The sequence below is a fragment of the Vombatus ursinus genome, unplaced genomic scaffold, assembly GCF_900497805.2.
Source record: "Vombatus ursinus unplaced genomic scaffold, bare-nosed wombat genome assembly UNPS02014774.1, whole genome shotgun sequence".
Taxonomy (NCBI): Eukaryota; Metazoa; Chordata; class Mammalia; order Diprotodontia; family Vombatidae; genus Vombatus; species Vombatus ursinus.
In genome coordinates, this window is record NW_020954552.1 from 13967121 (window position 1) to 13980804 (window position 13684).

General features: G+C 36.8%; 1 protein-coding gene across 1 annotated transcript in view; it reads left to right on the forward strand.

The window, feature by feature from the left end:
* Positions 1 to 13684, forward strand: part of HAPLN1 (hyaluronan and proteoglycan link protein 1) — a 36729-nt gene that overhangs the window by 21872 nt on the left and 1173 nt on the right. Inside the window, exon 3 of the mRNA XM_027864324.1 lies at positions 9924 to 10226. Coding sequence (XP_027720125.1) covers positions 9924 to 10226 — 303 coding nt within the window. The remainder of the gene's footprint in view (positions 1 to 9923; positions 10227 to 13684) is intronic.

The following is a 13684-nucleotide window of genomic DNA, read 5'->3' on the forward strand; positions in this document are numbered from 1 at the left end:
CTATATCCCATAGGAACTGGGGGCAATCAGGTGGCACATTGGATAGAGTGCCAGGAATGAAGTCAGGAAAACTCAACTTTATGAGTTCAAATCTGTTCTCAGACATTTACTAGCAATGTGACCTGAGGCAAATCACTTCACCCTCTTTGCCTCAGTTTCCTTATCTGTAAAATGAGTTAGAGGAAATGGCAAACCACTCCAGTATCTCTGGAAGAAAACTCCAAACAAGGTCACAGAGTCAGACACAACTGAAAATAACTTGACGACAACAAATCCTACCATTGTCCCAACCTAGATCATTTTTTTCAGATGAACTCATATCTACCTGTGCTTCCCCTATCTTGAATTTGTGAAGTCAATTTCTTCAAACCAAGTCCAAAGTTTTATATTTCTCTCTTTTAGATGCTGTTATTAGTTTCATCCCAATTTCCAGATCTGTCAGGATATTTTGAGATCTTTACTCTGTCATCTAGTGTATTAGTTTTGTTGTTCAGTTGTTTCAGTCATGCCTGACTCTCCATGACCCTATTTGGGGTTTTCTTGGGAGATTATTGGAGTGGTTTGCTATTTCCTTCTTCAGCTGACTTTATAGATGAGGAAATTGAGGAAAACAGGATTAAGTGACTTGCCTAGGGTGACACAACTTTGTGTCATACGAGAAAAACTAGTAATGAATAGCAGTCAGACTAGTAAATAGTGAACTGATGGAAGAAAAGATTCAAGTCCTGCCTCCAAAACGCATCCTGGATATGTGACCCTAGGCAAGTCACTGTGCAGCTCAGTACCCCAAGGAGGTGATAATCAGCATTGTTCCTTACTGTTTATTTCCTCCCCCAAGGAAATTACAAGTCTCATTCTCTACTCTCCCCACTCAACACATACAAAAAATAATATTGTTAATATTGATTTGCTTCTATATTACTTCCCTTTTTATCTCTTGTCTTAAATTCTTAACTCCTGATTACATGTAACCTACTTTCCTTGGTTGGATTTTTGTTTGTTCGTTTGTTTGTTTTGGTTTTGGTTTTTTTGGATACTGAGAAATCCCCATTTACAAGTACTCAGATAAATCTCCATATGTTGTATTTGAAAAATGTGTGTAGGGACTAGTAGTTGGCTTAGTTAGAAGAATTTCATGAAAGTAAAAGGCCCATTCACTTATTTATTCATCCATTCAACAGGTATTTACCAAACATCTACTATGTGTCCATGGTCGCGATAAGTACTGTGAGGGATGCAAAAGCTTAAGAAAGTGGCAGTATCCCCTAAAGGAGCTTAGGATCCAGTTGGGAGATAAGATTAACAAAGAAGTGGAAAATTAACAATGTATGATGAACAATAGTTAAAATGTTTCTAATTATATAGGACAGAGAATAATTGCTAGGAGATTTCAGAGAAGGGAAGAGGTCAGTGTAGGCTAGAGTGATTAAAGAAGGCTTCATAGAAGAGATAGACATCGAGTTAGGCCTGAAATGATGGATAAATTTTAAATAATTTTACTTAAAATTTGAAAGGGAGATGAGAGGGAAGATTTTGCAGCAGAAGAGATCAGCATGAAAAATCTCAGAGGTGTGCAAGAGCAAAGTATGTTCCAGGGAGAGTAAGGAAACTTCTCTGGATTTAGCAGAAGATTCAGGCTAGAGACTGATGGCACTCAGCTTTAAAGGAAAGAAAAAGGAGACAAGCCTTTATTAAGCACCTACTATCTGCCAGGCACTGTGGCAAAACTCTTTACAAATATCCTGTTTGTCCCTCACAACAACTCTGTATTGTTGTTGTCAGTCATTTTTCAGTCATGAATGACTCTTTGTGACCTCATTTGGAGTTTTCTTGGCAAAGATACTGGAGTGGTTTGCCTTTTTCTTCTCCACTGTATTAAGGCAAACAGGTTGAGTGACTTGCCCACACCTAGTAAGTATCTGAGGCTAGATTTGAATTCAGTTCTTCCTGACTCCAAGCCCAGTGCTCTAGCTACTGAGCCACTTAGCTGTCCCAACAACCCTGTGAGGTAGGTGCTATTATTATCCTCATTTTATAGTTGAGGAAACAGAAGCAAATAGAAATTAAGTGACTTGCCGTGGGTCACATAGCTAGTTAAGTATCTGAAGCCAAATTTGAGCTCCTGTCTTCCTGACACCAGGGCCAGCACACTATCCGTTGTGCTACTTAGCGCCTTGTAACAGTTAAGTTTAATTTTCTGGTAGCTTGAATGAAAATTAAAGAGTACTGGATCTCATTAACATTAGGAAGTCACTAGAGGTTTCAATTAACATCGTGGGATTGACACACAGAGTAGAAATCTCTATGAAGGGATTCCATCAACGCATTTGACTCTCTCTTGCTAATTCTAATATTTATATAGTGATTTAAGCTACCCAAAGAGTATATATCACCTCATTCTACAGATATCACAGTTTTACAGAGAAGGAAACTGATTTGAAGAGAGATTAAATAAAAACAAACAAACAAACAAACCCACTATACTACTTCTAAAAGCCAAGGACAGAAAAGTAAACATTCACTTGTTTCTGACCAGTCTTCACCTAGCATCTAGCACCTTTATTAAGTACATCATGATATGACAGTCTTTAGCTCTCATTCAAGTGAGATACACTCTGGTTCTGGGACAAGTGGAAATATGATATGTCACTATATCATTCTGCCTGTCTTAATTAAATGCCAGATATCAGCATTACCCAGAAGTTTCATCAGTGCAATAACAGAATGGAAACATCCCAAATCCAGAATGGGCTAAATTGTTCCACTAAATTATATGGGAACTACCCTTAGGAGATGACCACCCTGCCAGCTTACTATTTCCTAGGGTATTCCTTTGTTATTACATAGAGCTATCTCTCAGCTATCTTCATCTCTTTCCAAATCCTTCAGCTGAATAGAAATGATAAGGTATGTCTGTATTAGATTGAGAAATTTGAAAAGCAATAGAAACACAGGAGAATAGATAGGATAGGAATAGTCAGCATCAGTGTCAATAGAAATAATGTAACTAGAATGTATAGAAATGAATGATTTTGGAAAGATATATGAGGATGATGGAAATTATTTTTTCTGTTATATTAATAACCCATTATTAATTAGGATCCAGGTTTTTTATTTCCTCATTCAGGAACCAGCCCCTGTAGGCCAGTCAGCCTATCTGGGAAGGGCATGGCTAGTAGAAGAGATTGCCCTAATCCATGGGTGGAAAACCTGCAGCCTTGAAGCCAATGTGGTTCTTTAGGTCCTCAACTGCGGCCCTTTGACTGAAACCAAACTTCACAGAACAAATCCTTTTATTTTTTTAATTAATTTATTTTTAGTTTTCAACATTCACTTCCATAAGATTTTGAGTTCTAAATTTTCTTCCCATCTCTCCCCTCCCCCCACCCCAAGAGGGCGTGCAATTTGATATAAGGCTCTACATATATATTCGTATTGAACCTATTTTCAAACAAATCCTTTTATTAAGGGAATTTTTTCTGTGGCTTGGATCCAGTCAAAGGGCTGCACTTGAGGACCTAGAGAGCCACATATGGCCTCAAGTCTGCAGGTTCCTCACCCTTGCATTAATCTAATCCTTGAGGTACTTGCTTCTTAATCTTGAGAAGACCTTTGGCGACTAGGGAACCTGACTTCTGTTTGAAGTGTAAACAGAATCTAATCTAGGTAAATTCTTACCCTGAGAGAATAAGCCCCTGTCCTTGTACCCCTCCATTGGAGTTTAGGGTGACCCAACTCATGAAGGAGAAAACCAAGCAGAGTGGTCTGGGTGGAGATGGGTTCCCCTGTCCAGATTTCTGGAGGCAGCTCAATCTCATGATCAAGCCATGGTCTCAGCAAGAGGAGCTGAAGACTTTTAGCCCACCTCCTCATTTAAATGTCCAAACAGGGTTGATGTCTCCTGTCAGGGGCATTGACTTTCAAAAAAATATTTAAGGCATTCAGTGTTAGGTGTCTTTGGTTACAGAGAGAAACCACTGACTATCAATTCATTGATTATTAGCAAGCCTAATTGATAAATTGATTATTAATTACCCAGAAACTTTATCTCTCAGGTTCCTCATTCACCTCAGGAGGTAGACTTCTACATTTGTGATTTTCCCCAAAGTATTTATGCTCTATGCTTTCTCTCGCTACTCCCAATTACAGCAATCTTTCAACATATTTATTGAGAAGTTACTACATATTTAGCACCATGCTAAGTGTTTAGGGGTAAAAACTGGTATGTAGTATATGGTTCCTATCCTCAAGAGGATTATAACCTCTTTCCTTCTAGCAATGCTACCTTTCTTGGGTCATTAAGATCCACTGAAATCTGTGTATACATTAAAGCACAAAAGCCCGCCACATCTGTATTTGTTGGAGTTTTCCAAATGGTCAGCTTTAAGTTTAAGTTCAGGGAGTGAGGTTAAAGTTTACCATAAGTAGTAAATTGGTTTTTGATAACCTTCAGAACATGCTGTGTTGTTTAAGATAGTAATTGAACAAATACTCTCCTTCTCCCTCCCTAAGTCTCCCCACCAAAAAGAAGACATAGAAATAGATTAAAAACACATAATTTTGATAGTGGTCAAGTTACAGAAGTTCTTAATCTTTTTTGTGTCATGAGTCCAAGGGTGTTCTGGAGCCAATTGGAATCAGCTCATGAAAGGCAATTGTTAAATTTTCAGTTTGAGCATTTATGTCTCAGAAATCAGTAACCACAAACAAATCGGGACTTGATTTGTTGTTTTGTTCATTTCTAGAGAGAGGTTAAGTAAAAAAAAAAAAGTGGTGGGGAAAACATTACTAATGCAGATTAAACTTAAAAATGTGTCATGTGTACATGGGTGGGTTGTTATTTTTCCCTTCAAAGAGCTGATTTTTAAACATCAGCATATTGCTGCATAGGACCCCTTTGGTAGTCTGGTAAAACCTGTGGCCCCTTGTCAGGATAATGTTTTTTAAATACATAAAATAAAATAAGTAGGATTTTAAAAGCAATTAATTATATTGAAATAATTATCAATTTTTTTAACAAGTTCATGGACCCCAGGTTGAGAATCTGTCCTCCAGTATTTCATGTGATGCAGAATACTTAGTCTCTTGCAGATGTGCACACCAATTCCTCGACTAATTTAAAATGTTCAGTGAAATGCTTTTGATTATTTTTTGACCTCTAAGTAAAGTGGAAAAATGAGTCAGATGCTGTTTGGGAAAAAGGCATACACCCTTCTTTCCCATGCCTAAAAATTTCTCTTTTCTGTTCCCTTCTTTTCTCCCCACCATTGCCAATAGAAAAGAACTATCCATGTCCTAATTTAGCTACAGGTAATTACAAGAATTTCTTCAGGAAGGCTCCTGCCTAGATAGTAGTAGATGCTGACATGAGAGAAAGTGAACTGGCTGAGAGTCAAAAGCATGTAATTCTAGGAATGCCCCTGTCAGTAAGGAACAGCTGATCCCTACAATGTGTGCACCAAATGTGGGTCGGCCAGTGAAGTTTAAGACAAAGAAGTTGGCTCATGCTCTGCTGAAATTGCTTTCTTTCATCATAGAAATTAAAACTCCACTCCATAGAATTACTAAATAATCACAATGAACAGATTATTAAAATGCCCTATGTTTAAATATATATATATATATATAAATCCATAATTTATTTTTCCTTTATACCTTTCACAAATTTATCACATGATATAGTTTTTTAAAATTGAAGAGGAAATGGAGTAAACTAAATTTGACACCATAAGAGTCGTATTTCAGGATCATTTGGATAAGGGCCAATCAAATCCAAATCTCTTCATTTTTTCCTTCATGCATTCAACAATTAATTGTCTACTTTGTAGGAAGTATGGTACAGGGCACTGGGGGAAATAGTGAAAAATAAGAAAGAGTCCCTGCCTTAAGGCATTTATAATCTAGTATAGGAGTTAAAGGAAGCAACCAGGTGGTTCAGTGCATAAAGCTCTGGGTTTATAGTCAGAAAGACCTGAGTTCAAATTTGACTTCAGACCTTTGTGTGATCCTGGGCAAGTCACTTAACCTGTTTATCTTAATCTATTGGAGAAGGAAGTGGAAAACCGATTCCAGTATCTTTACCAAGAAAACCCCATGTATAATACGGTGACAGGGTCACAGAGAATAGGATACAAATGAGCAACAACAAAAGGGGAGATAGGACAGGTACAAAAATGACTAATACAAAAAAGAATGTGTATATGAGCATGTAACCAAGGAATTTTTTTTTATTTTTAAGGAGAATATTTAGTGAGTACTACAACATCTATATTCATCAAAGAAATAAAAATTAAGCTCCATTTTTAAAAAATAAATAAATTTAAAAAATACAAATTTTTAAAATGAGGCACAAAAATTTTTTTTCTGATTTTTTTCTGACATTAATGTGTGTTTGGGTGTACCTGGTGCACTCTGCATGAATAGGAAAGGTGTAGTAATGATGCTAGGAGAACTCATAGGAAGGAGAGTACCTTTCTGGCTCGGGCAATCAAAGAAGACTGCTTGGCAAGGAGAACATTGAAACTGGGTCCTTACACTATTAATTTACCCATTAAAGGATGGATAAGATATGAGAAGCTGATGATGACATGGAAGGGTAATGTAGGTGTTTGAGCTTCCATGATCCATACCAGCAGAAAGTGATCAGGAAATTTTCCTTAGAGAATCTAAACCAGAATGTGTTTTCCAACCATTATGAAAGCTTTTCTTTGAAATAATGTCACATCCATTCTGTCATATCATCACTCCTGGGCCCGGTGGAAAGTGGGAGTTGGGTCAAATAGCTCTCCAAGGTGTTCTGAGATGCTCCTTTATAGTGCTTGAGATCAAAGAATCTCTCTATATAAACTAGGCATTTTTCTTTTCTTTGCCTCAGACTCTTCAGATAAGGTTCCAAAAGTTGTTAGGAGAACATTGCGGGATAGTATCAGGAGAGTAACACTGCTCAGGGATAGGGGGAAAGACCAACTAGAGAACTGGTATTTTGGATATCTGAATGCTGGAGTGGAGTCAATATTAGACTGAACAATCTTCCATCTCTCCCTCTACTCTACTCCACCAGGGGTCAGTGAGAACCAGGAGATCCTCTTTCATCTTCTCTTGCCTTAAATTCAGCTTTCAGATTGCATATCCAAGAAGAGAGGGTAAGATCAGGAATAAATCTTGGATCTGGGCCAACTGGATGAAGCTGCCAACTAGATTGCCCTAGAGGGACGGATGTGTCTTACAAGCCTCCAAAAAAAAAGGCCTTGGTCAACGCTATTAAGATTTCTTTCATATTCTTCCAGGGTCCACTCATTAAAATATGTGTTTGTATGTGTAATTTTGCTTTTGTACTAGTTGTGACTTTGATAAGTCTGCATTTATCTTTAAAAGTATGGGTTTTCTTATGAAATAGCATAGGTGATATACTAACAAAATAATACCAACAAAATAAAATAGACCATATGTTCAAAAACATTTTCAATTATTTTTGGGGGGGTAAAGGCAAAATTGCACTTTTTAAAAATTTGAGGAGGCCTTTTGTACCCTTTTGCTTTCATTGTTCATTGTGGTTTCCCAAACCCTTTTCTATCCCCTTCATTCTCAAGTAGGCAAATGGGATATGGTACAGAAAAGTTGAAAAGATCCTGGCTCAGGAGCCATAGGATCTGGCTTCAAATCCTATTTCTAATACTTACTACCTGTGTGACCTTGGGCAAGTCATTTAATCTTCCCCAGCCTCAGTTTCTTCATCTGTAAAAACCTGGGGGTTAGATAAGATGGCCTGTGAGGAACCATCTAATTATAGATCTATGATCTATGCTGTCAATAACTTAAAGTGAAAATTATACCCAAATCAATGAATAGTGACTTTTCAGGCATCCATAATAGAAAAGGCAGTAAGGAAATTTGTGTGTGTGATTTTGAGTTGCCCAAGGATAGTTTCCCACAATTCTCTGTACTGATAAACCTGGGTTCTAGTTAAAATCATTTAGTCAATGATTCTGTGCTATTGAAATTTATGTTAATAATATAAAGTTATATCCACCATCCTCAAATATTTGGTCAAGAGACTCTTGTGTTTAAAGTAAGGTAATTCATTCTAGCAGTTCTTTAGAAAAATCATTGCATTTAATGTATTTCTTTGACCTGGAAATAAGATGACAGGGCTTGACTACCTCAAAATGGTTATCATTTCACAACTTATTAAATCAATGAGCCACAAGTAAAAAGATTACATCCTCAAAACAACCTTGATTATTTATGTAAAGGAAATGAAAACATTTTAGTGGCTTCTCAAAGCTATTACTTCTTCCAGCTCAAAGTCAGAAGCCAAGTAAGAGTCATAATGTTCTGGTAAGTAAGGAAGAGAAACTGTGGCCACTGAAATACTTTGTCACATGTCCCCATATTAGACCAGTTGATCATCAGATGCTCAGAACCCAGGATGTGCAAGGTGACTTTTGGGAAACTGTGGTAATTGTCTGCAATATTTTTTTGAAAAAGAAAAGAAATTGGATCACTGTAGAGGTTATTTGAATAACCCGAAAATGAGAACTCTCAAGGAGAATGGAAATATTAAAATATTGTGGCCCTTAGTAGTGGGAAATCCTAGCTAATACTGGGGGAAAAACAAAAACAAATAAACAAAAACCTAGAGGCTGTGCTAGGAATGTAACAGATATAATGGTCAAAGTTGGATGCATGTAATGTTTAATGTTTGTGTGTGTGTGCTTCACTATAACAAAATCCTACAAGAAATATCAACTTTATTTTTAAAAAAAGATAAATCAGAGATGTTTGTTCATGATATAGAAGGATTTACCACCATAAGGTCCCTTATATAGGAAGTCATTACCTACCCTAGTTTAAAATAGAAGCATAGATGTGCATACAGCTTGTGGGCAGTTATGCCTGCAATCATTATGAGTGTGATTCTTTAGAAAAAAAAGAAAAGAAAAATGCAACTTTTCATGAACGTTAATATATAAAGAGAGGTATATGTTCCCATGTGAATACTTTAGCAAGCTCCTTGATATATGAAGCAGTATGAAAAATGAAGCTTTTCTGAGAAGCATTACCAAGAAGGGCATTATGAAATAAAGTTGAGTACTTTCTCTGGAAAGGCATCCTCCCACTCTCCTCCACCCCTATTCTTTCAGGAATGATGCTGGGCATTGGCTTTTGCCCAGATGCAAAGTGCTGAGAAGAGATCTTTCATGGGCTTAGTGAGTAATTTGCATGGGATAAGCTCAACAAGAGTGTTTCCTTAAGTGTAGAAAAGGGTCATTTTGAAGTCAGTGATATGCAGTTGAGTCATTTTCTTATTTATTTTTAAATTACATATGATCAGATCCAAAATATCTAGCTTGAAGGGTCTGTAGAGATTATCTGGTCCAAACCCTTCCTTTTATAGGAGAAGGAACTGAAGCCTGGAGAATCACTCAGGTCACATGGATAGTAGCGCTCAAGGTCACATGAATAGTAAGACACAGAGCTGTGATCTGAACCCAGGACACCTAGCTACAAATCTGTTGCCCTTTCAACTATACCAAGGGAGATAATCCTTGAGTTTCAATCCTGGCTCTGTGAGTAGTTAACTGATTGAGCAACCACAGGCAAACTTCACATCTCTTTAAGGTCTCATTTTGCTCATCTGCAAAGTGATGGGTTGGACCACACAAAGCTGAGTACTCTTCAGCAAGAGTTTTCTTGTTCTTGAGTTAAGCAGAAAGCCATTGGCTTAGGAATCAAATCACTTGAAGACCTCTAAATAACCAATTCAGAGTTAATTTAGCACTGGGGTTGAAGGGCCACTTGTCAAAGAGGAGGCTCTTGTGAAATGACCAGGATTTATTGCTCGGTCTGATAGTTACATCTGCAGTTTTCATGCCCTCTTAGGTGATACTGATTAACATTTTTTTTCTTTCTCATTTGGACAGGTGTGGTCTTCCCTTACTTTCCAAGACTGGGACGCTACAATCTCAATTTCCACGAGGCTCAACAGGCTTGCCTGGATCAGGACTCTGTGATTGCCTCTTTCGACCAACTCTATGATGCTTGGAGGGCAGGGCTAGACTGGTGTAATGCTGGCTGGCTCAGTGATGGATCTGTGCAGTATCCTATCACTAAACCTAGAGAACCCTGTGGAGGGAGAAACACAGTGCCTGGTGTCAGGAATTACGGATTTTGGGATAAGGATAAAAGCAGATATGATGTATTCTGTTTTACTTCCAACTTCAATGGTAAGAGTCAATACTAATAATACCTATATAATTCTTTAAGCTTTGCAAAGCATTTTACAAACATCTTATTTTATCTTCATAACACTAAGGCAGGTACTATTCCCCCCCATTTTACAGATAAGAAAACTAAGGCTGAGAGGTTAAGTGACTTGCTCAGAGTTACACAATTAGTTGTGTCCAAAGTTGGATTTGAACTCCTTGACTGCAGGTCCATACTTTATTCACTGGGTCACCTAGCTGCCTACAACACTTTAACAATTATTATTACAGTAGATGAGCACTAGCAAGGTGTAGGAGATAGAGACACAATCTCAGAGTCAGGAAGGTCTGAGTTCAAGTCTTATAAATGGCAAATCACTCAACCTCTCAGTGCTCCAGGTGACTCTAAAACATTTAAGTTACAGAAAAGGTACTAATCTTACTGCTAGAGCGATTTTCCTTATATCAGTGAAATCACAGATCCTGTCTTTAAACATATCTGTGTACACATGTGTGCACATGCATATATATGTGCACATGTATGCATGTATATATACATTATATATTCATGTGTATGTATATATGGATATGTGTGTATATATGTATATGTGTATGTATATATATATACATATACACACATGAATATATACATACATACACACACACACTCCTATATAAAAGCACTGTATTTAGAATCTGAGGATTTGGGTTCAAATCCCACCTGAGCTAAGTACTCATTTCCCTGAGCATCTTGCACCTAGTCTGTAAGATGGAAATAGGTAATCTGATTATATGATTTCAAAAACCTCATCCAGTTCTAGATCCTATGGGCGTCATTTAATTCAATAATTCAAAATAAACTAAGAACTTACCACTGACCAACATCCAGTTTTTGATCCCGAGGTTTATGGCAAATATTAGACCATGCATTTCTTTTATAGAACCATAATTTAAAATACTGATGTTTATATATTGAGGAAATATGGTCCAGAGGACCTGGTTTGAATCTCCAATCATCCACTTACTAGAATGATGTAAGAATAACTTGGGCCAAAGTAATATATTAAAATGTATTGACCTATACAATACACCTTACAACCATTTACATATTGAAAAAGTACAGTATTCCTTTTGCTGAAGTCTCTTGTTTTACACAATTTGTCAATGAGTACACACGATTTTAAAACATATCCTTCAATTCCTTATCATAAAACCACACTTTTGTCATTGGATATTAAGAGAACCTTTAGAAAAGTTCATTTTTCAAAGGTTACCCTTTCTGTTTTCAGTGGGATTTAAATCATGTAAAAATGGCCATTGAACTATATTTATCGCTTAGATACATTTCTTAATCTTTTGTGATGTATCATGGCATAAAGTCATGTTACCTTATTCCATCTCCATTAAGGAACCTCTGTAATTCTGGAACAATTTTGATCCTCAATATATCAAAATATTGGGGCAGCTAGGTGACACAGTAGATAGAGCACCAGCCCTGGAGTGAGGAGGACCCGAGTCAAATTCATCCTCAGACACATAACATTCACTATATATATATATATATATATATAGTCATGAGAATTCACCATTCTACAGCCCACTAGTAATAATCTCCTCCCCTAGAAAATTTTTACAGCCTAGGGAAGATGTACAAATTTTGCAGGCTCACCTGGACTTCTGACAATGATTATTACATAGCTTTGAATTAACAAGTGAGCTTTGTCATCAAAAATAATCTTTTTTTTCCATCTTTAGTAATCTAGGCATTGAATTATCTTGTCCATGATAAGTGGGGTTTTTTTTCTTCCTAGTAAAGATTATCACCTGTTTATTTGTTTGCTTTTACTTGTATCTTGCTGTTCTTCCAACCTCAGAAAGCCTACTTTTGTAGAAGAATCAATAGCAATTCATCTAGCTGCTGGGTCTCTCTGAAAGTCTTTGCAGGAATGATTTGTCAGTTCTTGGCATTGTTTTTTCTTTTGTTTACAACCAAATTTTACTTTGTACTTTTGTGCCACTGATTCTGTTTCATCGTAGGCTTGAACAATCCTTAAAGCACATGACTTCCTTACATTAACAGCAACTACAATATCACTAATGGTGACTATTTAGTGTTCTTTAAAAGCTACAATTTTTGCAATTTCCTTGGAGTAATATCCATTCCTGGGGTGGGGGGTGGAGAGGCAAAACTGAAGAGAACAATGAAACACATGTCCGTGGCAAAAAAATCCCACACAAAACTTCCAGGAAACTAACTAAATGTGGGAAAACCAGCTCAACCTGGTTTCATCTTGTCAAGGTCAGATGTACTGAATCAGGTCAGTGTCAGTAGAAGCACAAACCCCTAACCATTGCTGTCATAAAATGATACCATATCAAAATTATTACTTGTCCCAAGTTATTTGGACACTACTGTACCTGTGACCTCTGGACCTCAGTTTCTTCATTTATAATACAAAGAGAATGAAACTAGATGACACTTGCTGCCAAGGCTATGATCAATTCAATTCAATTCAATAAATGTATTAAGCTTTTGCTATAGGGACAGGTAGCTGGTACAGTGGATGTACAGCATTGGGCCTGGAGTCAGGAAAATCTGAGCCTAAATCTGGCCTTAGACACTTACTAGCTGTGTGACCATAGGCAAGTCACTTAATCCCTATTTATCTCAGTTCCTCAGTCAAAGGTATATAATTTTAGTATTTCTACACCAGTCTGTGAGAAAGATAGAGACAGAAAGGCTAGTAGTTGAGTCAGCATTGTTGACATGCTAGGTAATATTTGGGTATAAAATCCAACACATTAGCTGAGTGACCATAGGCAAATCATTTAACTTCTCAAGTTGTCATCTATAAAATTGTACTAGTAATATTTACCTTCCCCATGAGGTCACCACAAGTAAAGTGCTTTGTAAAACTTACACTGCCATAGAAATAAGTGTAATTTGTTGTTTGTATATCTCCCAAGCTCCACCCATTATTTGTGTTACTTTTCATTTAGGCCATTGAAAAGGCAGGGAGTAGGAAGAAAAATAACAAGATTAGGGTAATTCAACAATTTCAATAAATACACATTTATTGAACACTTGTGATGTGTAAAACACTGTACTAGTGATAGAGACCACCTTTCTAATTATTATTTATTCATTCAACAAGCATTGATTAAAATTCCAGTCATCAGTCTACATGCTTCACATCCCCAGAATCATACCATAGCAGTCTCAAAACAGAAACGTCTATTTGACTCAACTCACACTTAAATCATTTAGATATTGGGTTAAAATTCATTAAGTATAAATCCTTTTGTCTTCTGACTCAAGCCAAATCTATTAAAACTATTCTGTCTGTGCTTAAGCTCATGCCATATTTTATTCAAGGAAAGAATCTTAGAAATGTAATATTATCCAATAAGTAGCTCATAGAATCCTTGTTATTAAAGAAGAAGAAGAAGAAGAAGAAGAAGAAGAAGAAGAAGAAGAA